Source organism: Canis lupus, chromosome 6, assembly GCF_011100685.1.
Source record: "Canis lupus familiaris isolate Mischka breed German Shepherd chromosome 6, alternate assembly UU_Cfam_GSD_1.0, whole genome shotgun sequence".
NCBI lineage: Eukaryota > Metazoa > Chordata > Mammalia > Carnivora > Canidae > Canis > Canis lupus.
In genome coordinates, this window is record NC_049227.1 from 47,978,407 (window position 1) to 48,006,172 (window position 27,766).

The following is a 27,766-nucleotide window of genomic DNA, read 5'->3' on the forward strand; positions in this document are numbered from 1 at the left end:
ATATTTGGGTTGAATGTTAATGAGAATGATTATATAATAAAGTGTTTTCATCTTGTCTACAAAATAAGTTACTATATGAGTAAAATGAGATATTGATATCTTCAAATATAAATTTTAAATATAGAAATTAAAGGTCTTTCTAAATTAGCCACTTATTTTTTCTTTTAGTTTTGTATGACTGGAACCAGAACATTTATAGAATCAATTTTAAAAAGGCTTTGGGCGGAAGGCTATGGAATTGTAATAGTCTTCTTTAGGAATGTTTCTAACCAATGTTGAAAGTCCAGCATCTGTGGAACTTCTTGATACATCTATGTTCCATTCACTTTTAATATGAATTCTAAATATTTATGATCTTGATTTAAGATCATTGATGTGGGGGTACTTGGGTGGCTCAGGAGTTGAGCATCAACTGCCTTTGGCTCAGAGCATGATCCCACGGTCCTGGGATAGAGTTCTGCATCGAGTTCCCCACAGGGTACCTGATTCTGCCTCTGCCTATGTCTCCCACTTTCTTTCTGTGTCTCTCATGAGTAAATAACATCTTTAAAAGAAAAAAAAAAAAAGATCATTGATGTGGTGTGTGGTTTTGAGTACTGAATAATGTGAAAAATCATGCATTTGGCTTTTAGATTATCTTGTTTCATTGCCATAATGAAGAAGCTGTATGCCAAGCTTTGGTTCATCTGTAGAAATAAACTATAAGGTACAAAAATGTATTTTTCAAAACATATTCTTAAATTTCTCCACCACTTTTTCTTTACAGGGCCCTCAAGGACCTCAGGGTCCAGTTGGATTCCCTGGACCCAAAGGCCCTCCTGTAAGTGCCATAGTTTATCTTTCTTCACTGGACAGTATTCTCAAATTTTTGAGAGTTATAGTTTATATTTTAAATAATTTTTAGATACAAGTATTGATGAAAGTTCTAATAAAAACAAAATTACAATGAATAATGTCAAAGAATGTACATTTTTCAGTTTGTTCAAACTATTCAGTTTCAGTTTATTGAGTGTCTCTGATGTAATTCAAATATATCTTAGTAAATACCCTTTCAAAATATATCACAGACAGAAACAACATGCATGAGTGTTATTCTCTCAAATGCTCCTCTACTGCAATGAATATTATTGATGGCGTTAAAAATTGTTACTGATTCTTAAATATTTGTTGTATCAGAATTTCTCTTTTGTCTCCCATCACCCAATGTATCCTTCAAAATATCACTTCCTAAACATTCTCTAGCATTGACTTTACTTACATATCATTATAATTGTTTATTTGCATTTGTTATTTTTGTGTCTATAATGCATTCTTTTAAAACCCTTCCTGACCTAGACCCCTTTTCAAAAATTTGCTTAGATATCCAAATATCTTCATAAAGTTAATTGAAATCCTTTATTCTCATACTTAAATATTCATGGAACATAGGATATGCTTACTGCTCACTCGATTGTTCTCTGTTTCTTTTCTTAGCAATCTACTCAGTTTGTTTATGAGAACTAGAATCAACCTACCCACTGTTTTACTCCACTCTAGCTTCTATAAACAAACAAACAAACAAAAAAAAAACAAAAACCACACAGAGACCAGATAGCTTATAAACAACAGAAGTTTATTTCTCACAGTTCTGGAGGCTGGAAGTCCTAGATGAGGGTGCCAGTATGGTCAGGTGAGACCCCTCTTTCCAGTACCAGACTTTTTATTGTATCGTCACATGGCAGAGGGGTCTAGGGAGCTCTCTGAAGCCTCTTTCATGTTGTTGATCTCATTCATGAAGGTTCCGCCTTCATGACTAAAGTACCTCTCAAACGCCCAACTTACTAATAATATCTCCTCTGAGGGTTAGGATTTCAACATACAAAATTTCAACGTATGATTTAGGGTTTCAACATGAATTTCAGGCCATAGCACCCGTGTGTCTAAGAAAGGTGTTCTCAGAGTTTGGTCCTTGGATCAGAGCATCAGCAACTTGGGGTTTGTTCGACTTATGCCACCTCACTCAGCTAATCAGAACTCCAACAGAGGGGCCTAGCCTGTGTTTAGCAAATTCTCCAGATAGTTCGATGCATGCTAAAGTTTGTGAGCCACTCTTTTAGTCTATGCTAGATAATGCTATGCAAACTTAAATGTGCATGCAAATTGTGTTGGTACCTTGTAAAAAATGTGAATTTGATTTAGTAGCTCTGGAGTGAGTCTTGAGTCTTGACATTACTGACAAGGGTCGAGATGATGCCAATGTGACTGCAGCATGGGCCATATTTTAAACAACAAAGCAAAAAATATTTTGCCTGAAAATAAAACCAACAGAGTTTAAATATGATCTAATCAGCAGGAAACTAAATATAGTTAAAACTATCAGCCAATAATTTGAGAACCAAATGTTTTTTCATGTAATAATATAACTAATTTATAACTAAATTTTTTATTGGATTTGAATAACCCTCAATTTCACTGATAACTTTCAAATGTGACTTTAGCTCATGTCCTTAGAAAATGAATTATTTGTCATGAAATACTAACTTACAGTAAATGTTAAATGTTGAAGCAATCTGTTTTGGTAACAATTTTTAGGCACCATTTAAAATATTATTCTGATACAGTTTTGATTTATTACTGCAAACATAACAAAAAAGGGTTGTTATCTATATTCTATTATTATAAAAGGATTAATGCAAGTAGTTAGTATTAAAAATAAGATAACATCAGTACTACCTGCATATAATGTTGTTTACTCACTATCTCCGTTTCCTTCCAAATATAATATTGTCAGGCAAAATTTCACATGTAGGAAAGTAAAAACACAGTTCCCAAAATGATTGTATATGTAAGACTTTTTTTTCATAAGTATTTTGAAGCAATATGCAAAGATCATTGTTTAGCAACATAAAATCCAGTAATATGTATAACTTCTGCATTATCATACCATTTATATTTGTACATATTGTACATATTGCTAAGAATTGTTTCCTTCATGTAATGTAATTTTATTGTCAAAGAAACCAATTGGACCCATTTTTCCTCAGACTTTTTCAGTCCATTCTCTCATGTATCTTTCAACAAGTTTTAAGCCATTAATCATGCATGCATTTTGTCTCTAAGAAGTATTAGAAGTATAATAAATGCCTACACTTGAGAAGCATGCAGTCTAGTTGGAGAGACATGACACTGTTAAGGAACATTGCTTTCACTGCTAAACAAAATGATTTTTATACTCTGTTTCTCTGACGAGTGAAACATTAAAGCATGAAATAAAAGTACCTATTATTTCTCTGGTATGCAGTTTTATAATATTTAGGACAGAAATGCCTTCATCTCTTTGTTATGGAAGGAAGAAATTCGGGTAGAGGGATAGAGTCAAGCTCTTTTCTCTACAAATTAATTGGTTCATCTTCATTGTAACCAGAAAATGTTTATGTGTTTGTGTGTGTATGTATATGGTTTTATATATAGATTCACACAGATGCACATACACACATGTATTATGTATTGAGTGCTTGGAATGTTCATGTTTAGAGTCTGTTAATCTCATGCCAATGTCAGCATATAGTTACCCCATGTAAGAAAAATTTTAATGTGTGGTGACTAAGATATATGATACAACTATTATGAGATACATTCTATTTATAGAAGAGGAGAAATCAAAATTCAGTTCCAAAGGGAAGTGAAAAAATACCCTTAACGTTTATTTTTAAGTGTCTTTTCACAGATTGTCTTGCTGTATATGCACACCCTCCTTTAGATAAATTTAGATAAATCCACTGCCTTTCAACAACATGAAAGGGGCAGTCTACTTTGACCAGTAAATTTATTATTTTAAAATTATTGCCATGAAATTATTTGGTAATTAATTTGCTTTATTTTATTGGATAGTGTGGAACCATTATAATTATTTAGGATTAATCGCTCAATATTTGAAATACTTAAATAAGAAAAATGATGATGCTATGAATTCTTTATGTAGTCTTGTAACACTGTTCCCTCAGAATATGTAGGAAAGTCATTAAAAATCATGTTGCATTCATACCAAGGTGACGTCATTTTGATCTAAGATCCCAGTTTTAAAGGGTTATAATATTTTCCAATGGAAGTATAACCTACGCTTCTCAAATCAGCAAATATAATGACATTTTGAAGTTTATATTTACAGATTTGTTAGAAAATATGTAAATGGTTTATGCTGATGGAAAAACACATCATTTGAGAGGCATTTTAGTATGGTAGGGGAAAAAAGTCTGATTCATATTTACTAGCCTTTAACTGTCACTGTGTGTTTTTAGTTAAAACTTTTACTACTGTCCCCACCTGACAGTACATTTATTCTTGTATGTGTCAAACTAGTAATAAACTACAGAATTTGTTTTCATTTACTGTTTTGATTTACTGAACTTAATGGAGTCTACTAGCAATCAACTTTTTATTTCTGTGTTTCACTATTAAACTGATGGCAGAGCTAACTCTTACATCACTGTACACCTAGTGCCTAGCACATAAATACGTAATATATGGTTTTGAAAGAAGAAGTGGTTAAATTATGGCCACAAATGTTTTGGGGCCTTGGTTACAAACATTCCAGTTTTGGTCTTTTCAGAGGATGACACTAGAATCACTCAGGTGATCCTGGAAAACATGAGCAAATTCCTGAGCAAACAATAATCTTGTGAAATGTCATAATAGCAGTCCTTAATTAGAGCTGTTAATTCACATGGCAACCAGGGACAAGATGAGATCAGGGAGCGGAGCTGGAACAAGGCACTGTCAGGAGGCCTTTCTCCTGAACCGTTGGAGCCAATGTCAAAAAAAGTCTTTTAACTCCAGCAGAATAAAACTGTCAGTGAAAATTATCTTATTCTGAAACAAAGCCTTTTTTTCTAATTCAGTATAAAAATAAATATTTGAAAATAGATTTTTGTAAATAATGTATTTCTAAGATAATTTCATATATTTAAATGATTAACATATTGTGAGAGGTATATCTATTATCATTAAAAATGTTATTAAAATGAACATTTCTCTTCATTTATTCAGAGAGTGAGAATATTTCTGCCTATATCATTAAACCTGTTTTGAAATCTGACCCCGATACTTAATGATTTCTGAGTGGGGTGAATAATCCATAATGTAGACTGAAGAAGCAATCTATTTCTACTAAGTATCTAAAACACAGAAACCACACAGAGTTGTTTACTTTAAGTACTTAGTTAATTGCTTCATTTATTTCTTCAGTCTTGACACAGACAGCATCCTTTAGAGAAAGTGATAACAGAGTAGATTTGCTGTCCAGTGCTTAATAAACATTACGTGCCCAAGAGGATATTCAAGAAAACCAACTGGGAAAATTTGAACCTGATGACTTCTGAAATTGAACATTGCACCTTACCTTGTTCACTTTACTTGAAGCAATTGAGAGAAAAAGTGCCATTGTTTCTAAGTTTGTATTTCATTCTTATCAGTTAGAAGCTCAGACCACCACTAGAGGACACTATCCTTCTGCTATCCCAATCTTGATGCACAGGAAATTGAATTAGGAGCAGATCCCAAAAAAGAGGGGAAAATAGTCATTTGTCAAGTACTGAAGAACTAAACCTTTTTGTAAAAATAAAAATACAAATCTCTATGAATACTTTTTTAAAAAAAAACAGATGCTAATGAAGTCATTTAAATGTAAAATGTTCTTAACGGAGTTACACTATTTTCTCTTGGTCACAGTTACAGATAGAATTTTCCTAAAGCGATATATATGCACATAATACCATATATAAAGTTAACAGAACATCAAAATATGATAGCTAATGAAAATATAATGCGAAAATTGTCTGACACGTTACATTTAAAGTATAAAATAAGAAATATTTATGGCATGTGGTATCTAATATTTGTGATTTCAGGGACCCCCTGGGAAGGATGGCCTGCCAGGACACCCTGGACAACGTGGAGAGACTGTAAGTGACTCCATTCTTTTGACTGAAATTTTCCATCTCTGGCACCTCATCATTTCACAGAAAGCTATTTTGTTATTAACAGCTCCTCGACTAGATTAAGGACAATGGAGAAATTAATTTCAAAGAAACTTTTATTAAGAATATATATATAAAATAAATAGACCCAAATTTTTATCTAACCACCCATGAATATACTTGATATAGTGTTACTTGATTTGATTGTCTTTATTGTCAATAACAACACTTTAAGGATGAGCTGACAGAGAAGATCCCATTATCTTTTGGACACCTCTACAAGGTTGGCAGCTTTGACCATTTTACAGAAGTATTTGTTTAGAGATATATTCCATCCAACTCTATTACCCATACCCTCTCTAAAGGAAACACATTACACTAAGCTATGCATTTAATACCTTCTTCTATCTGGAACAAAGAGATGAAATATTTTCTGATGTTGGAACTATAAGGGTAAACTATGCTCAATGTATCCTTTCACCCTAAGTAACAAGATGTAAAAGAAAATATACAACTGAATTTTATTTTTAAATTATGAGGAATATAACATTAAACAAATTGTCTGAACAGCTTATGTGAATAACAATAATTTGTACGGGCGGGGCGGGGGGAACTGGCGCTCTAAGTATGGTTTAAGAATCCCTGTGGGTTTGTTTATTTATCCTGCCACTGTTACAGAACCATGTGTCTGGCTTGTCCGGGGGGACGTTAGTCTAATCAGAAGTTATCATAGCTTAGCATGTTTCCTTGGACTTGATTCTTGGATCTCACTGTTGATTAATTTTATCCAGATTTCTTAAGGAAATCATAACACAGACTAGCTTTGACAATGTAGTTCAAAGTCATTTTAGGGCATGCAGCCAGCGCAAAGACATATTTGGAGTTGCATTGTAGTGCACACACAGCAGCAGATGTGAAAACAGGACGATTTTTTTTGCGTAGGATAAACAATCTATCAGCAGCAACTCAATTCCTGTTTTGCTCACCAAGCGATGATTCTTAGTGTAATAGCTTCTTCATTTTAGTCAGATTGTAAACTTCAAAGTCTTGGATTTCAAAAGCAGAATCAAATATGATTTAGTGAGACCAAAGAGTAAAATTGTTTGGGTTTCCTCCCGGGAATTACATCTGCATGAGGAGCATAAAATAAACTCTTTAGCAGAGAATCCATACTCAGATTTGCAAACGCACTCTCATGCTAATCTTGCAGTCAATCATTTTTAACTAAGTCATTGTGTAGCTTTGTGGGAGGAACTCTAGAATATTTTCAAAATGTCTTTTGAGGAAGAGATCCCTAGAGAATCACCATTGTAAAATCCCTTTTGTCTTCAATTTAATCAAGACCTTCTTCTTGTACCCAGAGGAACTCTATTATATATAACATTTAAATTTAAACAAAGCATATTTAAATATCATATTAACTATTGATTCTAAGATGGACATTCTCCTCTAGCGGTTCTCATAGACAAAGGCTAGAATTATTTCTGGAAAATTGTATTCCTGATTTCAAATCCACTCTTAAGAGCAAGAATGAATCATCCTATAGTCAGGAACCTTTCTTTCTAGCCTTGTTCTGTGCCGACTGGGATTCAAAGGATTGCCTTGTGCAAGAAAGCGTCAGAATCTAGAGCAGCTATATGTTGTTATATATGTGTCATCTTGTTTTCAAGAAGAAAATCTTTTGTTATATTTGGGATTTGTCCCCAGCTAGAAATCCTTGAATTGAAGTTTCATTCTGACATTTACAATTCAAAGCTTTTTAAGGCCACCGGCAATAATTAGAAATAATTTCTGTTATGCTGGAACAACCCAAATTTGTTTCAGGAACACACTGCCAAATCCTACGGTGATCCTAAAATTAACTTAGTTTCTTACGGATGATCAGAATAGGAGTTAACATTTTTATTAAGTCTAACAGCAGAACCAACATAGCAAATTGCTGTTTTCAGGGACTCTGAAAAACATAATTTAACTTGTTATTCTAAAATTAAATGGCAAGTGTAGTCTTAATATATGACAATTTTGAACAAGCACACTCCATTGTAAATTAGAAAGTTTTCATGCACATGGTTTATTTGTGTCACATTTATTGGATATTTGCAGACACCCTGAATGTAGTAAAGGAGCAGACATATTAACAATGCTGTCCAAATCTGTCACCCAGGCAGATGTGCTAGCACCCACAATTTTCTCTTTCCACATTTTTCACGGAATTTCCTTAATTAAGCATTGATTTTTAATCAGTTGATCTTCATCACTAATTATTATTACAGTCATTTTTTTTATGTACTGTTCTTGCTCTCAGTTACTAAGAAAAAAAACTTGTAAGATTTTAATTTTTTTTCAAGTATTACATTTATATCTTCATGTCAAACTTAGTGATCATAAATTGGGAGAAGGATAATCCAGACAGGGGCAACAGGCTATACAAATATGTGGTGTATGGCTATTCAGAGAAAGGGTAGAAAATCAACATGGCTAGAATGTAAAACATATTTTCAGAGCAAAGAAAGAACTGGAGTGACAGCCTGATCCAGATTGTATAGAACCTGGAAAGGATGGGGGCACCTGGGTGTCTCAGTGGTTGAGTGTCTGCCTTTGACTCAGATTGTGATCCCAGGGTCCTGCGATTGAGTCCATTATCAGGCTCCCCACAGCGAGCCTGCTTCTCCCTCTGCTGGTCTCTGCCTCTCTTTCTGTGCTCCTGAGAATAGAGAATAAATAAATAAAATCTTAAAAAAAAAAAAACCAAAACTGGAATGGATGTCGCATGATACATGATTAGCAATGAGTTGATTAGATTTGCTTTAGTGAGGCTGTGAATGTAGCCAAAGTGGATGAGTGCATGAACTTGACCTGAAAACCTGCGGTGGTCAAGGAAAGTGGCAACTACAGTTTAGATAAAAGAGTCTCCTACACAAAGGACAAGAAGCCACACTTGAGAGAGTTCTGAATGACATAGCAGGATGACATGGAGTCTGAGGACTGAAGGAGAGCTTGGGACCTAGTCTCTCCCTTAGGAAAGAGAGCACAGGGGGAGAACCAGAGGAGAGTGTTCATTTAGTGAGCTTTATACTGAGAATATTAAGTTGAGGAGAGAGCATGAGGTACAACTGGGAATGTCTGGTAGGCACTTAGGAGAGAGTTTCAGGGCACGATGCAGATTAGAGTTTGAGAAATAGTATGTTGTAGAGGAGTTCATCAGCATATAGAAAATGATCTTGGTCATGAGGGTTATTGAGATAATCTAGGAGTAGGTGGGGCGTGGGACTAAACCCTGTGAACAAATTGATAACAGTAAGCTGTTATGTCTTGGTGAGAAAGAAATATATATATATATACACACACATACACATCATACACACATGAGTATAGATGTGCTTATATATGTATATATACATGGTTATGTGTGCAGAAATTTCCAAACCAAAAAAATAGATGAAAAGTTAAAATTAGGCAGTCAAGTTGCTATTTTGTTTATAAAATACTAAATAAATTCTATGATGTATTGCCCTTGTATTACTTTGTTTTGCTATTAAAATTGGTATATCAAGACAAATCCTGGTGGCAATAAGAATTAATGGATATTAAAAGAATAGATGAAATCTGTTTTCTTTCCCCGTAATGTCAAGTAATTACAAATACAAGTTCTTTTCCTTTTTCCTACTTATAAAATTTTGTTATAAATAATTTAATCAGTTATCTAGAAGGTTGTGATACAAACACAGGACTACAGTTTCTGCCCTTTGCTTTCCAATCTTATTATTTCCAGTCTCATGTTGTCATAAATGCTTTTGCAAACACTATTTGCTTTAATTCAGTTCAGAAGGTTCTTCTCCCCATATTTTGAAGCTACTTCTCCAACTGTTTAATGTAAGTTAACTTACATGAAAAAGAAATTTGCCAACTATAAAACAGTCATACAGAATGAATAACCCAGGAATCTAGAGAAATATAGACACCAAAATATATGCTCAAAAGCTTTGTTTAGTGACTACGCTGCTTACATCTACCAGATTTTATTTTAATGGCTGCATTATTTACAAGGTACATTTGTAACTGTATTGGGGTAGGGAACGGTTTAAGAAAGAATAGTGACAAAATGTTGAAATGATTACTAACCATGCAAAGTGTCCTCTTTATAAAGGTACTCTACATCCTGTTTTATTTTTGTTTTTATTTTGTTTTGGTTCTATTCTTGTTTTATTTTATGTTGGAATGCAGGAAAGGGAAATGCATTAATATCACAGATCATAGATTTATCTCTGTTTATAGAACAGGTGGACTGTTTCAAGGATGTCTAAATCATAATTTATTTCATCCATAAACATTGCTATGTTACGATTCTCACTGTCATTTGACCAGGTGGAATAGGGCTGCGAATACGCTTTCCTTCCATCTTCATCCCATTGTCTTATTTTCTTTTTTACGTTTATTGAAAGTAATCATTGGGCCATACTGTGAAATAGCGAGGAGAGTAAATTTAGAACTTAAAGAAAACTGGGATATAATAACTCATAATTAAGCATTTAAAAATTTATTTTCAGGGGTGCCTGGGTGACTCAGTCAGTGAAGCATCTGCCTCTTAATTTCAGCTCAGGTCATGATCGCAGGTCATGAGATTGAGCCCTACATTCAGTTCAGCTCCATGCTGGGTGTGGAGCCTGCTTAGGATTCTCTCTCTCTTCCTCTGCCCACCCCCTCAAAAATAAATAAGAAAAATAATAAAATAAAATAAATTTTAAAAATAAGTATTTTTAACCAAAAAGTGTCCTTGTTTTAATGTGAGTTATCTTACCAAATTTTAACTTATACTTTTGTCATGTATACCTTTAACAGATTATGCTTTCTGTCCTTAGGGATTTCAAGGCAAGACTGGCCCCCCAGGGCCAGGGGGTGTTGTTGGACCACAGGTATGTCCCTTTACTTTCTTTCTCTAATAAGATTTATTTTCCTGTTTGTATTTTCATCTTTTCTATGCTATATAAAACCTGCCCATTTTATTATGATTCAAAATGTTGTACTTTATAGTTTACATCACATTTAAATAAATGCAACTGACCTATCTCATAAACTTTAGCAAACTACTGTTAGATGAAGAAATTTTTCAGTTGGCTCCTTAAATAGAAGAGAATAAAACAAATTATGAAAGTCAAGTCAGAAGATTGACAGTGAAGTTAACATGGAAGTCTGACCACAGCACTACCTGCTAAAATGCTTTATTAAAAAGGTTGACCATCATCTTTTCCCAGAATTTCAGGTTACAAAATGACTTCAGATTCCTGAGTAAAGTTAGACTTAGATGTATAATATATTAGAAATATATAAAGCTTTGAACACAGATTTTTTTCTTAAATTATAACATTTTTAGTATATTGCATGTTTCTTAAGATTTCTGTCTTTACACCAATGATTTCCATCAATGATAAAATATTAGTCTGTAACCTTTGAGTATGGCTAAATAATGACAAAGACAAATAGCTTTTTCAGCATAGGTGGCAGAAAGAGTCTCAAAAATTGATGCAGTTTACTGATTTATTTAATTTGTGGGAATAGAAAATATTTATTCTGGCAAAGTGGTATTAAATGGAAAGAACACATTTAAACTGGAATTTTACTCCTGTTAATAACAAATTATAGCAAAAAATAGCAATTGAATAAGTGCTTTAATTATTTAATCGCTTTAGTTTTTTTCCTCAGCCTGTAATTGGCTCTTAACACTTTATAACTCAGGTACACCCCCACACACACCACACACACAAACACACAAACAGCACATCCAAACACACATATAACCAGAGAAACAAAAAACTATATCTTCTTTCTAGGAATATATGTAACAGAGGCAAAAATGAAGAATTCTTGGATTGGTCAATCCTTTAATTCCAGAGATGAATCCTGAACCAAGGGAAATACTGTTTACTCTTTTATTTTAAAATTGTAATATGTATGATTTTTTTTGGCATACTTTTTTGTGTATATGCTGAAGAACTCTTTTTAAAAAGATTTTATTTATTTATTTATTTATTTATTTATTTATTTATTTATTTATTTAGAGAGTGTGCATGCAAGGAGGGAGGTGCAGAGGGAGGGAGAGAATCTCAAGCAGACTCCGTATTGAGCCTGGAGCCCCCCTCATAGCTTGGTCTTATGACCATGAGATCATGACTTGAGCTGAAATCAAGAGGCAGTTGCTTAACTGACTGAGCTACCCAGGTGCCTCTGTGCTGAAGAACTCTTAACTGCTTAACAGTTTTAATTTTAAAAATACTCCCTCAATAATTTGCTACTCTTTTTTTTTTTCATTTCAACCAACTTCATGGCAATTTTCTGTGAAAAAAAATATCACTTAAAGAATGATTCCTATTATATTCAATATCCATGAATAGAAATAGAATTAAAGGCTAACTACAATGTAGACATCAAGGGGTTTAACTGAATTTTTCAGGACCTTACCCTTTTTGAAAATTCATCTCTGCCTAATGTAGACATCTGGCATCTGAGATCTTTGTTGCTGTTGAAAAGTATTAGGAGTTTTACTGAGAATGCATTTCCATTGAGTTAGTTTTCTTTATTTTTTTTTTTAAGAGAGAAAATCCAATTCCCTATTTCAGTAACCTAAGTTTCATGTTAGGACAAAAGAAGTGATTTAAAGGGACAATATTGATTCTGATATTTGATATTCATTCCATTTTTTTGTAGTCATGTGAATCACTGCTCACTTTTGTCTGAATGGTGATAGCCATTAAATTAGGACCAATTTTACATTGCTTACTATTGAAATTCCAGTGATCAGATATTCAAGAAAAAATTCCTTTCTGAAGGAATGTCTGTACATTAATGATAAGTTGGGGACTTTCAGCAATACATAATTAAAAGAATTTAAACCTAGAAATTTACACTCAAATATGAGGGAGATATGTTCTTTATCCAAGACCAGAGGCTAAGAATCTGTTGCATTTTTTAGAAAAATAACAAGGGAGGACAATACATAAACAACTTTCATAACACATTCCACTGTTTAAGAACCTTAGTATCTGAAAACTTTCCCTTTATATGTCTTTAACTTAAATCCTTCATTTTGCTTTATTCTAAGTGGAGATAGAGAGCAACTGGTCACCATTCTCTATTTACACTTGAAAGCTCATTAAACTTTAGCACCACAAAACAGCACCAGTCAGGGGACACATAAATGACCTGACATTTTTCACTTTGGCATCTGCAGCAATTTAAGGCAGCGGGTTATTTGTTACAGCCTTTGGCCAGGAGGAACTGCCAGCCCAAACTCACAGCCTCCAGGATCTCCCAGCTACATTCCCTAGACTCTGTCTAATGAATATAGATTAACTATAGAGAGGTCTCCAGTCATGGAAATTCCAAGGAGAACTACTTTGGTTGTTTGGGTTCCAGGGAACCTGGGCTTATTGTCAAGCAGTGATTCACTGAGTAACTACCAATATGGCACCAATGCCTCTTTGACTCCTAAACTCATTTGGCATCTTATATAAAAAGAGGGAATGGGATGAAACTAGTTAAAAACCACAGGTTTTCAGAGTACTTACTTTGGCCTCACCCTGAAGCGCTTCTGGTTTTCAACAAAGAGAACCAGCTCTTTGAATTTACCTCTGGAAATCAGGCCCTAACCAAGAATTATACTTTTTTCAGACTCCTCCCAGAAAAACTGCTTTTTATGTTTTGGGGGGACCTTATGGAAATAAATGAGAATGATAAGCTCTGTGAAAGGGAATAATATTTTATTTGGGATTTGTGTTATCCTTACCAAAAGTAAAAGAGCGAGCTAATGAGGTTTTGCTTATCTAATTTAGGGACCAACTGGGGAGACTGGTCCAATAGGTGAACGAGGACATCCTGGCCCTCCTGGACCACCTGGTGAGCAAGGTCTTCCTGGTGCTGCAGGAAAAGAAGGTGCAAAGGTAAGACACGCTGAAGGAATTTTCTTGGCCAGAGACATTCATTTGCTTTTCACCATCACTTCTCATCACTTGTCCAGAGGATCTTCAGATGTTAGCACAGTGTTTAAATGGATCAGAAAGACAAAAGTACAATACTCAGTTCATTTTACTTCAAGGTGTGACTGAATGATAACATAAGATTACTTAGCTCCATTGACCATAGAGCCATCCATTTATACACATTCTTAGTAGAGGTAGTGATCAGTTCATTTTAATGTATATGGCATTCCACACAATATTCTCATTATTGAATGACATTTAGGCTCTACTTTCAGGTTAGAGGCAATAACAATTGTGCTTATAGAAACATTAGAAATTACTCTCTATGATTGACGTGTATTACATTCTTTAGGGTGACCCAGGTCCTCAAGGTATCTCAGGGAAAGACGGACCAGCAGGACTACGTGGTTTCCCAGGTGAAAGAGGTCTTCCTGGAGCTCAGGTATAATCAGCATATAGATAAAGCATGTGAATGAGATTACTTATTAGAAGCATTTTTCTCAGGACTTAACTAAGATTCATAAGTAATTGAGGGGAAATATGTAAGCCTAAGCATGGATTATCATAATCTGTATAGCAATGTATATTTGTGTCTAAAAACACTTCTTACCATCTTCATTTTATCAATCATACATCTCCTATTTATATTCAGTTCACATCGATTAATTTTCTTTGTTTTTATTCTTATTTCCCAGGGTGCACCTGGACTGAAAGGAGGAGAAGGTCCCCAGGGCCCACCAGGTCCAGTTGTAAGTATGATTATAATAAATAGCCATGCTACCCTTGGTTGCAAATTATAGCTCTTCTTTCATTACTCTCATGCTGTGATCCCACAGTGTGTGGGAGAGAAAATAAACACACGTCAATCAAATCAGTCAATGCCTGGTTTCTACTAATTGCATGCACTAATGAGTGCAGTAACAGAAGAGTTTAGACGATTGGAAATATTTACTCCACCGCTGCTGTCAGGAGGTAAAAGGAGCCAACTTGCTTCTTAAATTACCAAGGAAATAAATCATAATTTGTCTCATTGTGAATACTTGATAAGACTTGAATTTTGTCATTGCTTTTAAAATACCCTCCTAAGCAGGAAAGGCATATATTCATTTATGTATTCTCTAGATTGCTTTATGTAGTTAACATAACCTTATGAAATAATTGATCAATGAGCAAATATCAGATTTTTACTTCACCTCTTATTTTTTGAGATACAGATCAATCCCTCTGAAAGCAATTGAATACAGCCTTTATTTTTCCCCATGAGTTCACCTTTATTCTTACCTGTACTCTAAAACGTTACCGATAGCAGCCAATTCACCAATTTTGGTGGCCTCATCTCATTCGCCATTTTTTTTCATCATGGCAAAAAGCTTCAAGTGGCTTTAAATTCTCTCTCAAGTTCCTTATATGAAATGTTGAAGTCATATCAGTGACCCCTCCAAAATGTTTCTTTAATTTGTTCCCCTTTCTTGATTGCCACTGCTACCACCTGCATTCAGATTCTTCTGTCTCTCCTTGCTCAGTAGTGTCTTGACTCATGGCTCTGACTCATGGCCCTGACTCCATCTCCTTAGCTCAGGTTTGCCCACTGGTTTGAGAATTACAGGTGCACACCCTTAACTATGCCATTCTTCTGCTTTTATGCATCTCATGGTCCTACACTGCCTTAAGAAACACACTTCATTAGGGACCCCTGGGTGGCGCAGCAGTTTAGCGCCTGCCTTTAGCCCAGGGCGCAATCCTGGAGACCCGTGATCGAATCCCACGTCGAGCTCCCGGTGCATGGAGCCTGCTTGTGTCTCTGCCTCTCTCTCTCTCTCTCTCTGTGACTATCATAAATAAATAAATTTAAAAAAAAAAAAGAAACACACTTCATATCATGACCAACGAGTCATCTTCACAGCTTAGTCCCAGTCACTGTAGCCTGTTTTATTCACCTTATTGACTTCCTCTAATTCTACCTAATTTAATGTACTGAACCTCATGCTTCTCAAGCTGCCACCATCTTTTATACTTTGCAGGTAGAATACTACTGACTTTCCCCCTTCTTCCAGGAAATCTGTTTTCCCTTTCCCTACTTGAAAAAAATTCTACTCACCCAAAAAGATGAAGCTTAAATGTTAAATCTCTATAGTCATACCTGGACAGTTTGCCTCCATTTCATTTATTGGTGAAATTTCTTCACCCTTAGTGTTCTTAGTTATGGTTAGCATTTTATAAATTACTTTGGAATGTAATTGGTATCTCTCCTATTATTTTCTGGAAGTTTCTGTGTTATTTTAGTACATTCATAGCATAGTGCCTGACACACAGTAATCCCTCCATATCTTCCTATTTGAAATATCAGAAAGCTTGATATTGGAGTTAAATGTATGTGGCATAGCCAGTACAGAGTACATGGCATTATAATCTTTGGGAGATTGATTAACATATTTAATTTGCAGATCACAGAAATGTAATATTAGAGTGATTAAGGTATATACAGTAAAGATTTTTTGAAAGGAAAATAATTATTTCAGTAACTATATTTGATTTTCTCTGTGCATAAAATTATGTAGAACATTTTAAAATATCCTCATTAGTTAGTACTGGTAGCACTAGCAGAAACAACAGTTGAATATGACAGAAGTTTATTTGAGCATAGGATCTTCCAACTATTCAGCACAATGCAATCCATTTAATCAGAACTTCGGGATCTTAAGTGATTTCATTTTAGGAATATGTATATTTATATTTTAGATCAAGTTATCGTATGTGTGAAACCTGAATCATGACTACAAGGATTAAATTGTTTAAAGTTATTTTTTAGGGGCCAATCAAATAAGGCTATCCCAGGTGTTTGGGATAGTTACAATTTGTGCATTTGTAGAGTGAATAGTGTATACAGGAGGTATACTTTAACAGAATGGTAATCAGCAATTGTCACATGTAGAATCATCTATTAAATGTGATATAAAAATCGAATATTTATTTAGTTGGCTTCAACACCATTTATTTGGCAATTACTACTTACCTCCCTATATACTATTAGGTTCCATGGAGAGTGACTTAAAGGTAAACCATTTCTAAAAAAACACATCGGGATGCCTGGATGGCTCAGCGGTTGAGTGTCTGCCTTCGGCTCAGGGCGTGATCCCAGCGTCCCAGGATCAAGTCCAGCATCTGGGTCCCTGCATGGAGCCTGCTTCTCCTGTCTCTTTCTCTCTGTGTCTCTCATGAATAAGTAAATAAAATCTAAAAAAACAAACAAACAAAAAACAGAAAACACTAAACAGCAGTGTAAGATAGTCCATGATTAAATGCCTAATGACATACAAAAAAAAAAGTTAATTCTGTAAGGGTGGAGGAAGAGATGAGAAAGCAGCAAAAAAAGATTTTTCAGGAGGTAGCTTCACAGAGGGCAAAAGATTGCAGCATCATTTAAGAGCAAGAAAAAAAGTAAGGTGTTAGGGAAAATCTGATCTTACCAAAGTGGAGTACATTGAGAGGACTAAAATTTGATGAAGTCTCACAAGGATCCAGGCACACTGCTATCTATTTACATAATTTAAAGCTAAAGCAGATATATAAGATGGCATGGATTATTGAAGTTCTAAAAATGGTGAGTTGAAGTAATTTGAGGATTTGACGTTTTTGGAGCAGGTGGAGTAAAAAATTTAATTTTAGGGAAAATATTATTAGTATGTAATATGTGACAGAAATGGGAGACACTTGATGAGCATAAGAGCTCAGTGATCAAAGTCATAATATGAGTGAACCAGTGATGAGGCCAGTGGGAAGTCGAAGGACAGTGCAGATGTAACAAACACTGGGCAGGCAGGATAGGAGGATTTATTACTAAGATTGGATGTGGCCAGTGAGGAAAGATGAAAGCTGAGCGATGACCTCAAGCTTGTGTCCTTGTGAGAATGACAGTTTAGTGATACCTTCCATGCCTGGAGCAATTTTACCTGGTCAGGATCTATAACAACAAAGACAAAACACTCTCACATGGAAACCCAAAACCTCTCAGCAGTCACAAGAAATTTTAAAAGGTTTTTCGACTTTGCTAATAGAAATGCTTCACAGATGCTCACCATGAGTTCGTTTATTTTGGATTAACACCCTTTCTTATAATAGATTCACATATCCAATTCTGTATGCATCAACCAATTGAGATTCTTCCTCAAAGCTGATGCAAGAGGAACAACTAAAGACATCATTCATATTTATTAGTTCACTGTGCTATTGTTATAATTGCTATAAAATATAGTAAAAAGGTTCATGATGATGACTTATACTTCATAACAAGTATTTTTATCGTTTTATTTGGGGGGGGGCAAAGGGTGAGGGAGAGATAATTTTAAGCAGGCTCCACATTCGGTGTGGAGCCCCACCTGGGGCTTAATCTCGTGACCCAGAGATCATGACATGAGCCGAAATCAAGAGTCAGATGCTTAATCTACTGAGCCACCCAGGTACCTCCAATAACAAGTTTTAAACAAGCCTTGCTTTGCTCCATCTAAAGCAATTATTAGCACTTGAAATTTGATTGGAAAAGTTTTTATTCCGAATGAAAAGATTAAAAGAAAAAACTGTTGATTTTCTAGACATAAACCATAACCTACCCAGAAAATTTGTTCATGTTAATTCTTACCTCTTGAGGTTCAAGACTTTGTATGGTGTTACCTTCCAATTGATGGTAAACACAAGGAATCAGGAGTGGTGACTTTGGCAAAAAAGATCACAAATTCTATTTTGCAATGTTGATCAAAGAGTAATGTCAAAATATCAGAGGAAAATATTTGGTCATTTGGTGAGAGACAATGAAATTCTAAGTCATGAGGGATAAAGGTATAAAAATATCCTGTAAAACTTCTTGATTCTATAGTAGATGAATCTGAGTTTATATCCATCTCATACTAACTTTGCCTTTGAGATATTGACTAAGTCATGGTAAGTGAAGGACTGAAATCCCTAAGAAGAGAGAAGAATGGAGATTTTGGCTATTCATATTAAAGAAAAAATATTAAAGTGTTGAATTCTCTGCAGAAAGAATGTGAATAAAGAATGTGAAGGGTAAAAGAAATAGGGAAGGGAAATGAATTAATGTTAAAAGTGTTGATTCTTTCAACTCTTAATGCTAGAAATTTATAATCTTTATTTGATTGGATTCTTGTTGCTTGATCCAGTAGATATTATTCCATTTTTAAAGGCAAAAGATTTGGGGCTTAGAGAAGGTCAACAACTTACCCTTACCCAAGTTCATAGTCCCTTAAAAGGAGACAAAACGTCATGATAACACATTATACAGACTCATTCCCAGATGTGTATGCCTCTCACTCTGCAACATTTGCTAAAATAAGTGTCTTTTCCTTCCGTCTCCATTACTCTCCCTTTCTCTACTTCTTCACCTCTTTACCCTCCTCTCTCTCAATTGCATTCTCCCAAGTCCTCTTGATCATTCTCTACCGTGTGAACAATTTCATCAAAAGGAAGAGAATTATAGGAGTTAGTATCACAGCTAACTGGCTTTAGTATTCCTATATGTGGTCTTTATAACCATAGCTTAACTTAAATGAATGAAAGTTCAAACTGCTTAAACAGATGTACCGGTTGAATCTTTAATGACTATAGATGTTTTTCAGAACACTATTGAATCTTTAGCTTCTTAATCCTAGAATACAATTTTCAAGGAGCCTAGGTGTGCTGTGTATTTCTGGATTACTAGAAAAATAAATTCCCTCATTGCATACGATATTGATGAACTAAAACTAAAAGCCCTAAGTAGAGCTTTAATCGATTAACAGTTCTTTCTCACAGTGAGATTTTTAAAGTTTGTACATGTCACAACTATGTACCTTATACACTATTTTTATATATGCTTATCCATATAAAGTGAAATATAAGATTTCATAGTCATCCATCCATCTTTGTGCCCATTTGTTTATTTATAAATATTTTTGACATTTCTTCTCTTTATTCATAATCCATTCAGTCAGAAATATACTCTGGACTAGCTTTGTCGCATTGCTATGACATCCTACCGAAGTGAATTTACTGAAACTCTGCTAGGTCCAGCTGGGATGTCATTGGCTTGTGTTTGGAGAAACTATATTGTGAAGCCTTATATCAACCAAAAGGATCTGTTTGAGGATATGGGAGATTGCTTGATGCAGGGCCCGTGCTATGAATATCCTTAAATCTTTTTTTTAATCATAGCTTTAAAACTCTTTGTAATTTATTGAGCAGTTAGCTAGCTTTTTTTTTTTTTTTTCCTTTTAACTGTTAGGAATTGTGAAACCAATTTCTCTTTTGCTTTGACTTACAGAATTCATGGAGTTAAAATTGAGATCCAATAAAAAAGATAACTCCGTTTTGCTTTATGACTGTTCTTGTAACTTTCTGAGTTCAATTCTATCAAAAACAATATGTGTGATATACTTTAATGTCATCTATTATGTTTTATTATAATAATTATTTTTTATTATAATTATTTTTTAAATGTGCTGGACAGGACCCATTAAATTGATTTCACAACCCATGAAGTTGGGAAAAATCTTGGTCTATTGTATGCATTTTTAGGTTACTAATATTATCAGTTCTATCTTTTGCCAATGAAAATTTAATTTGCGTATCTGTTTTTATTCCCTTTCCTCTTTTTTCTTGTCTGTTTTTTTATTTATATGATCTTATATTTTATGTCTTCCCTGCAAGCTGCTAAAATCTTTTCTGACAGAAAAACTATAATTAAATAAATATCTGAATATACCAATCTCTTAAGCTAAAGTTAAATAGATTCATTAAATAGATATTTCTTGCAAAGAGCTTATGGTATACTGAAGAAGACAGATATAAAATAGATAAAATAACATAATAAATAATAAGTAATCTATTAAAATATAGCACAAAGCAGACAAGATGGGAACAATGATTTTTTTAATGTTCTAATTATAGCTGTAAATAAAAATCAGTTTTATTTATGAAAAGCAAGTCTTCTAAAGATTGTGCTACTTGAAGTGATTAAGAAATGGATTTTAGTGCTCCCACTGAAGACAAACAAAATGACCCTAACAGGGTGCTGTGACTTTGGGCTTTTGAAGTTTGGCAGAAACCAAGTGCTCTCTATGTGCAAGATGTTGTATACAAGAGCTGGTAATAGATGCCAATCAAAGCACAGGCATGTTTTCTGATCTCAGGGGGTTTACCCACTAAGTGGATGTCTCGATGCACACACACAAAGCAGATAGCAACAAAGGACTGAAAAGAAGAAAGGAAGACAGTGAAGCATTTTTCTCACATGTTGAACGTAAACTTTAGTAAACATTTTATATTTATGTAAACACACAATATACATAAAAATATTATGTAACCAAATTCTCAGATTGTACCTACTACCTACATTTTCATAAAACAAAATCAAAGAAAATATATTCTCTAAATAATCTCTCCTCTGTATATTTTTTTCTGATATGGAACCACCTTTTTGCCAATAGTTCTTTCTCTAAAAATAAGGAGATTAAAATAGAAATGTGCGCTCAGTAAGAATCTTATATTCTTACAACTACATTTTTTCCCCCTGAGAGTGGTAGGAGTTAATATGGAGAAAGTATGAGGGGGATCAAACATATAGCTTCTAAAAGTTAAATGTCCAAGATTTCAAAATTGTGCCATACATACATTACCCCTTTCCTATGACTTCTCTATTTCATGACTATGTTCTGATCATTCTGAATCTCTCTTTCTCTTTATGTGCTAATTATTTATTTTGGTCATATTTTTCTTAGGATTTTATATGTTTTTTCTATTATAATTCCTATTTTTTTCTAATTTTGTTTTTATGTTCTATTTCAGAGAAGCTTCTTTTCACTGACTTTTACCTAGCCCTCAATCCACGGAATAGATAAATTCTAAGTAGGGTTATATCTACTGACTAATTCATCGTATACTATACTCTTTAAGATAGAGCACATTTTGTCTATTGGAGTCCAGGTAACCTATTATGACATCCAACCAGGTATGAGCAAAGTATTGGGATGGTAGAGATCAATGACTAAAGATTGAGATATTACTATAGAACTTTGACTTAATCATTCAGTATTTATACTTTAAATTCTGGTAATGCTTGATATTTTATCTGAATTTTTGGCTTTTATGATCTAAAATACATGTAATCTGGGGAGTGGGAATTTCCTCAAATTGTTTTGCTGGGAAGGTCCAGTTGACCCTAAAAGAAAGGGCAGAATTTTTTTTCCTCCTTCTACTTGAATAGCTCTAGTTCATAAAAATTGCTGTTTATGCTCTTAAGTACAAACAGTGTGGAAAAATCTCCATTCTTCTTTTAACAGTATATCCTTAATATACCACGTAAAACTTCTGGATCTTAGTTTTCTCTTCTATAAAATTTTACCTCTATACTCATTTGAAATTGCATATCTATTTTTGAAACATAGGAATGTTCAAGTACAGTTCTCTGAGATTTCTTACATTCATAATTGAAGACAGACATTGCTCAAAGAACTTTAGCAGTATCACGACATTAAATATCACAAAAACCTGGTGACAAACTATTTCTGTCCCCACCATATTGGTGAGAAATGTGAGCCATCGAGTGGTTAGTCATTTTGCTCAAGATGGGAATGTTAGTGGCTCCAGTCCTGGAAAAGGAAAGATCACACATACAACAGACATTTATTTACTTAGGGTCTGCTATGTCCAAGTAACTACCCAAAGTTCTGGAGGCCAGTGAAAAATAAATAAATAAGAATCGTACCTTTGTGGAGCTGATCATTATCCATTTAATCTGTGTTTAAACCCAAGCGTATTTGTTTTAGATGTAAATGTTTACTGACAATTATAAAACCCTCTGCTCTTTACTATAGCCAGTTACAGAGCTATGCAATAATTTGTATCATGATAAATGTCTACTCTTTGTAGGAAAAAAATGCATTTATAACATGAGTCTCTCAAGGGCTGCTACCTATGATAATTCATTTTGTATTCCCAGTTAGTGTCACGAGAAAGTAGATTCTAACTATATTTTTGTAGAATGTGAAAATGGGTTCTCTTTTTAATATGGGGTTTAATTTTTTTAATGAGATTTCTCCAGTGGTTCAGTTGGGACTAAAGGATTCATAAGGCTTATTCTTTGAAAAGTTGGCCTGGGAATATTTTTAAAAGATTTTCATGTTTGTAAGATCATTTGCTTAATAGGTAGATATCATCAGAGATTTTCACTTTTCATTTGTATAAGTATAAAAAAATCATTGCAGAGCATGCTGTTATTAAAAATATCTAGACTTATAGAATGTTTGAAATAACTAATGGACAAAGAAATCACAGTTATGCTTAAATCACAAATATACATCCAAAAAGTCTCTTATTGTTTTCATACACTGTTTCAAAGTTAATGAGCTGTGACAAGATCATGAGCAATATTTTAACTGCAGGAAAGTAATATGTTTTTATTGTTAATTTTAATGCAGGTTCCACAAGCAAGATGGCAATCTGAAATTTAATCTTATGAATGCTCCAAGGGAGTAATTAAAATAGTTAAGCTATGCCATAAAAAATAGCATATAGTATTTGCAAACTATACACATTGTCATTGATTCAAATCAGCTCTCTTTCTCTACCTGATATACATGAACATTTTATTTGATTAATTTTAAAAATTAAACATACTTTACTAGAAAATTAATAAGCATCTTTTTTTTTAAGTAAAGGCCATTACTTATTTTCATATAACTTCTCAGGCATGATATATTTAGCTAAGGAAATATATATTTCTCTTAATTTTTATAACACATTTTCTAAGGAAAGTATGTATTCAATCGATGCTCTTTCTTCTGAAAATTTTGGAAATTTCTGTTGACTACACATAAATACATTTAGATCATAAATTTTTTAACATATCTATCATGTCCATATATTTTGTAGAAAGACCAGTGTATAGGTCTAATTCTGTTACCATGTTCTTATATTTATTACTGTTATTTGTAATTATTTGATGCATATAGTAAATATTTTATGCTTTGGAAGTATTAGTAAAGAAATCATGGAGATCTTTGCAGGACGAAATTTAGTATGTCAAATGCTACATTAATTCCTTCAGAAAATAATGGTAGAAAACCTAGCATACTATGGTAAATTGTGTAAGGAATATTTAGAAAGATGGCTCATGTTTTAAATTCTCAGAATAATACAACTTTTAGAAAAGATGGTTGTTATCCTGGGCCTAAAGAATGGCTAAAATTTTAATAGTACAGGAGAAGACTAAAGATTTTCCAAGATAGAATGTATGTGTGACCAACCACTCAGAGGAAACAGCAGGCGTATTGTATTAGAGGGACAATGAGAGATATGATGCATTAGGAGAAAATAATTTGCAATACTAAAATCTAAAGTAAAAAATTTCTGAGTGTGTGTATATGAGTATTTGGTGGAGGGGTGATCAAGGATAAATATACTTTCAAAAAGAAGCATTAAACCAAACTGAGTTCTGTACACAAGGAAGAAGAGTTAGCTTCTAAAACCAAAAGTGGAACATAATGAAAAAAGTCCCACACGTGTGTTAAATTGTTCTCAAAACTAAAAACAATTCCTTGTTGTAGAAAATTAAAAATAAACTTGTAAGCACAGTGACAAAAAGTAAAGATTCTAATGAATTGTTTAAACTCTGTTTAACAAACTCTGTTTGTCAATGACAAACTATGTCAATGACAGAGAGTGGCTATTTGGACAAAGGACATAAGTATTGCCACAAATTCTTTGAAGTTTTCTCATTTTACAGAATGTTCAATGAATATAAGCTCATTCAGGTAGAAATGGTGTTATATGGCTATGTTTCTTTTATTAAAATTTAGCACAATATGTATGAATTATAGGGGTACAAACAATTGGGGATTCTTTTTTTTTTTCACCATTTATTCATGAAATCCTCGGAACCTAGAATCATTGTGTGAATCATGGCACATCAAGCTCTTATGGCCTTTACCTGAAAAATAAGCAAACTGTATTGGTATTAAATTATATTGCATATGCAGAGTACTAAGCACAATTTATTTGTTTAATAGGCTTGATAATTGGAAAATAATACGTTTTTTTAATATATGTTTCTGCTCCTAGTGAGTCTCCCCCTTTTATCATCCTAGTTTCATAGCTGTTTCCTTCAACACAGACTACGTGTTGTCTTCCTCGGGTAGTCTTCCACCAACACAGTTGGTGTTTAAATGTAAAACAGAAATAAAGAGAGACTTCATGGCCTAAAGTCAAAATTGCATCTCATTTTGTATAGTCAATTACAAGTAAAATATCTCAGCACTTAAATTGGATGCTTTAGATTTGATAACGCTAATGGGTAGTAATCCTTTTCTGAGATTTTTACAAGTGAAATGGTAAAACAGAAATGTAATGCAGTGATGTTGTACCGGTTTTTCGGAGAAGTAGAGATTTATCTTTAAGGATGTCACGTTGTATGCTGTCTTCATTTGATATTTTTATATTACATAAAAAGAGAGTATTTGATTTACTGAACTTTTTCTTTATCTCTTTGTGATTCAAGAAACACCTTTGCATTTGTCTCAGAGTCCTTGTTCTTAATCCTCTTGTCTTCCTCCTTCTTCCTGTCTCTCTCTGTCTTGTCCTTCCTTTTTCACTACCTTTCTCTCCCTCCTCCTTGTGCTCACCCTCACCCTCCAGGCTTCCTTTCTCACCTCTTTTGCTCTAATCAATAGGGACAAGTCTTTACCTTCCTTTCACATTTAGGGCAGTGGTCCTGAATGCAAAACACTTAGAGGACTCTACTCTTATTTTTCTCTTCTGCATTGGCTTCTGAAATCATTCATTCAAAGTCTTTTACCTCAACAATTACACCACTTGTGGTTGATTTTTTTGCATAAAAAATTTTTTGTTAAATTTCAAAAAACATTTTGACAGAGGGCTAGGTGTTTATTATCTAAAAAAAAAACTAACTGCAATTTTCCTTTGTAATTGTTTCTTATTTAGTATTTGAAATATGTAATTGGTAAAATTTAATTTTCAAACAACTCTTGGTTAACTATCATGCAATATGAGGAAGAGTTCTTGGTTTTTTTTTTTAATAAATTAATTTTTTATTGGTGTTCAATTTACCAACATACAGAATAACACCCAGTGCTCATCCCGTCAAGTGTCCCCCTCAGTGCCCGTCACCCATTCACCCCCACCCCCCACCCTCCTCCCCTCCCACCGCCCCTAGTTCGTTTCTCAGAGTTAGGAGTCTTTATGTTCTGTCTCCTTTTCTGATATTTCCCACACATTTCTTCTCCCTTCCCTTATATTCCCTTTCACTATCGTTTATATTCCCCAAATGAATGAGAACATGCACTGTTTGTCCTTCTCCGATTGACTTTAAATATATACTTATAGAGCAAAAATGCCACTTTTTGTTTATATCAAGTTGTTTCATGATTTCTTTAACCATGTTTTTGGTAAAGTTTCTCCAAATTATTTCTATCTCCTAAGTTTAAGGTACCCTAAAATTAAAAAAAAAAAAACAGTTGTAATAAAACAAAAGTATATAAAATCACTTTTTCTAGTTTCACTCTTAAATTATTACCAATAATCTCAAATCTATACTCCCTTAATTCATTTAATTGTGTTGACATTCAGATGCCTGGCTAAATAAAAATTATTCAATGTACCTTGTGAATTTAGCCAGAAAAATAATATCAGGAAATTAAGTAGTAAATATTCTTTTTTATTTATTTTTTTTCCCGCCCCCCCAGTAGTAAATATTTTTATAATTTTCTGTAATCAACTAATATTTCAGAAACATTGAATTCAAATAATTGATAATTAAATATCCCCTGGGAATCATTGATGTCTCCATTAGAGAGAAGCAGTGGGTGGCTTTGTGGCAAAAGCACAGAGAGGAGCCCAAGGTCAGGGTTTCTCTTGACTAGCTACAGTTTCTCACCTTTACCACTGACAGGCTACAACTACACATTCAATGCTATGGAATGTTTTGAGAATAAAGTGACAAAATGAATGTGAAGTGGATTTATAAATTGTCAAGAACTGTGTCAATACAAATTGTTTTCATTTTTATCACTGTTCTTGTGTTTATACGTAATTGTTTCTCTACCTCATAAAATATAAATTAGAACAAAGTCACTAATTCATATTTGTATAATAAAAAGATTTTCAATTATATGGGAAGTAAATATGAGAAAATAAGTGCTAAAGTATTGTATTTTACAAATTTCATAAGTCATTTCTTCTATGAATTTTTAAAGGGTGATATTATCTAAACATCTTAATTTTTTAGGAGAACTATGAAAAATCATGTTTCCTAATATTTCACACTTAGTTCAATTGTGAAAGAAAATGATAAATCGTAACTTAACCACCCATCTAGAAATCTAATTGAAAGACAACATTCTTGTTATGATTTTAAAATAAAATTGGAGGGGATCCCTGGGTGGCTCAGCGGTTTGGCGCCTGCCTTTGGCCCAGGGCGCGATCCTGGAGTCCCGGGATCAAGTCCCACGTCGGGCTCCTGACATGGAGCCTGCTTCTCCCTCCTCCTGTGTCTCTGCCCCCCCCACCTCTCTGTGTCTATCATAAATAAATAAATAAATCTTAAAAAAAAAAACGTAAAATGAGGTACACATCTATTAAAAGAAGACTCTTAATCAGTTAAAAAAATAAAAAATAAAATAAAATAAAATTGGAAATAGTAAATAAGTAACATTTGAGCTTTACATGACTTAGTAAATGGGTTTGCATTTATTTTCTTCTTCCTTTAAATAATTCTTTCTTAAATTGTTGATAGATGTAATTAATATGAGGTAGAATCCACACTGTTATTTTTTTTAA

At 33.7% G+C, this 27,766-nt stretch overlaps 1 protein-coding gene across 3 annotated transcripts in view; it reads left to right on the forward strand.

The window, feature by feature from the left end:
- COL11A1 (collagen type XI alpha 1 chain) overlaps positions 1 to 27,766 on the forward strand; it is a 197,026-nt gene that overhangs the window by 114,809 nt on the left and 54,451 nt on the right. For all 3 annotated transcript variants that reach the window (XM_038541182.1, XM_038541181.1, XM_038541183.1), the window contains 6 exons: positions 767 to 820; positions 5,886 to 5,939; positions 10,814 to 10,867; positions 13,781 to 13,888; positions 14,280 to 14,369; positions 14,623 to 14,676. In XM_038541182.1, the coding sequence (XP_038397110.1) occupies positions 767 to 820; positions 5,886 to 5,939; positions 10,814 to 10,867; positions 13,781 to 13,888; positions 14,280 to 14,369; positions 14,623 to 14,676 (414 nt within the window). The remainder of the gene's footprint in view (positions 1 to 766; positions 821 to 5,885; positions 5,940 to 10,813; positions 10,868 to 13,780; positions 13,889 to 14,279; positions 14,370 to 14,622; positions 14,677 to 27,766) is intronic.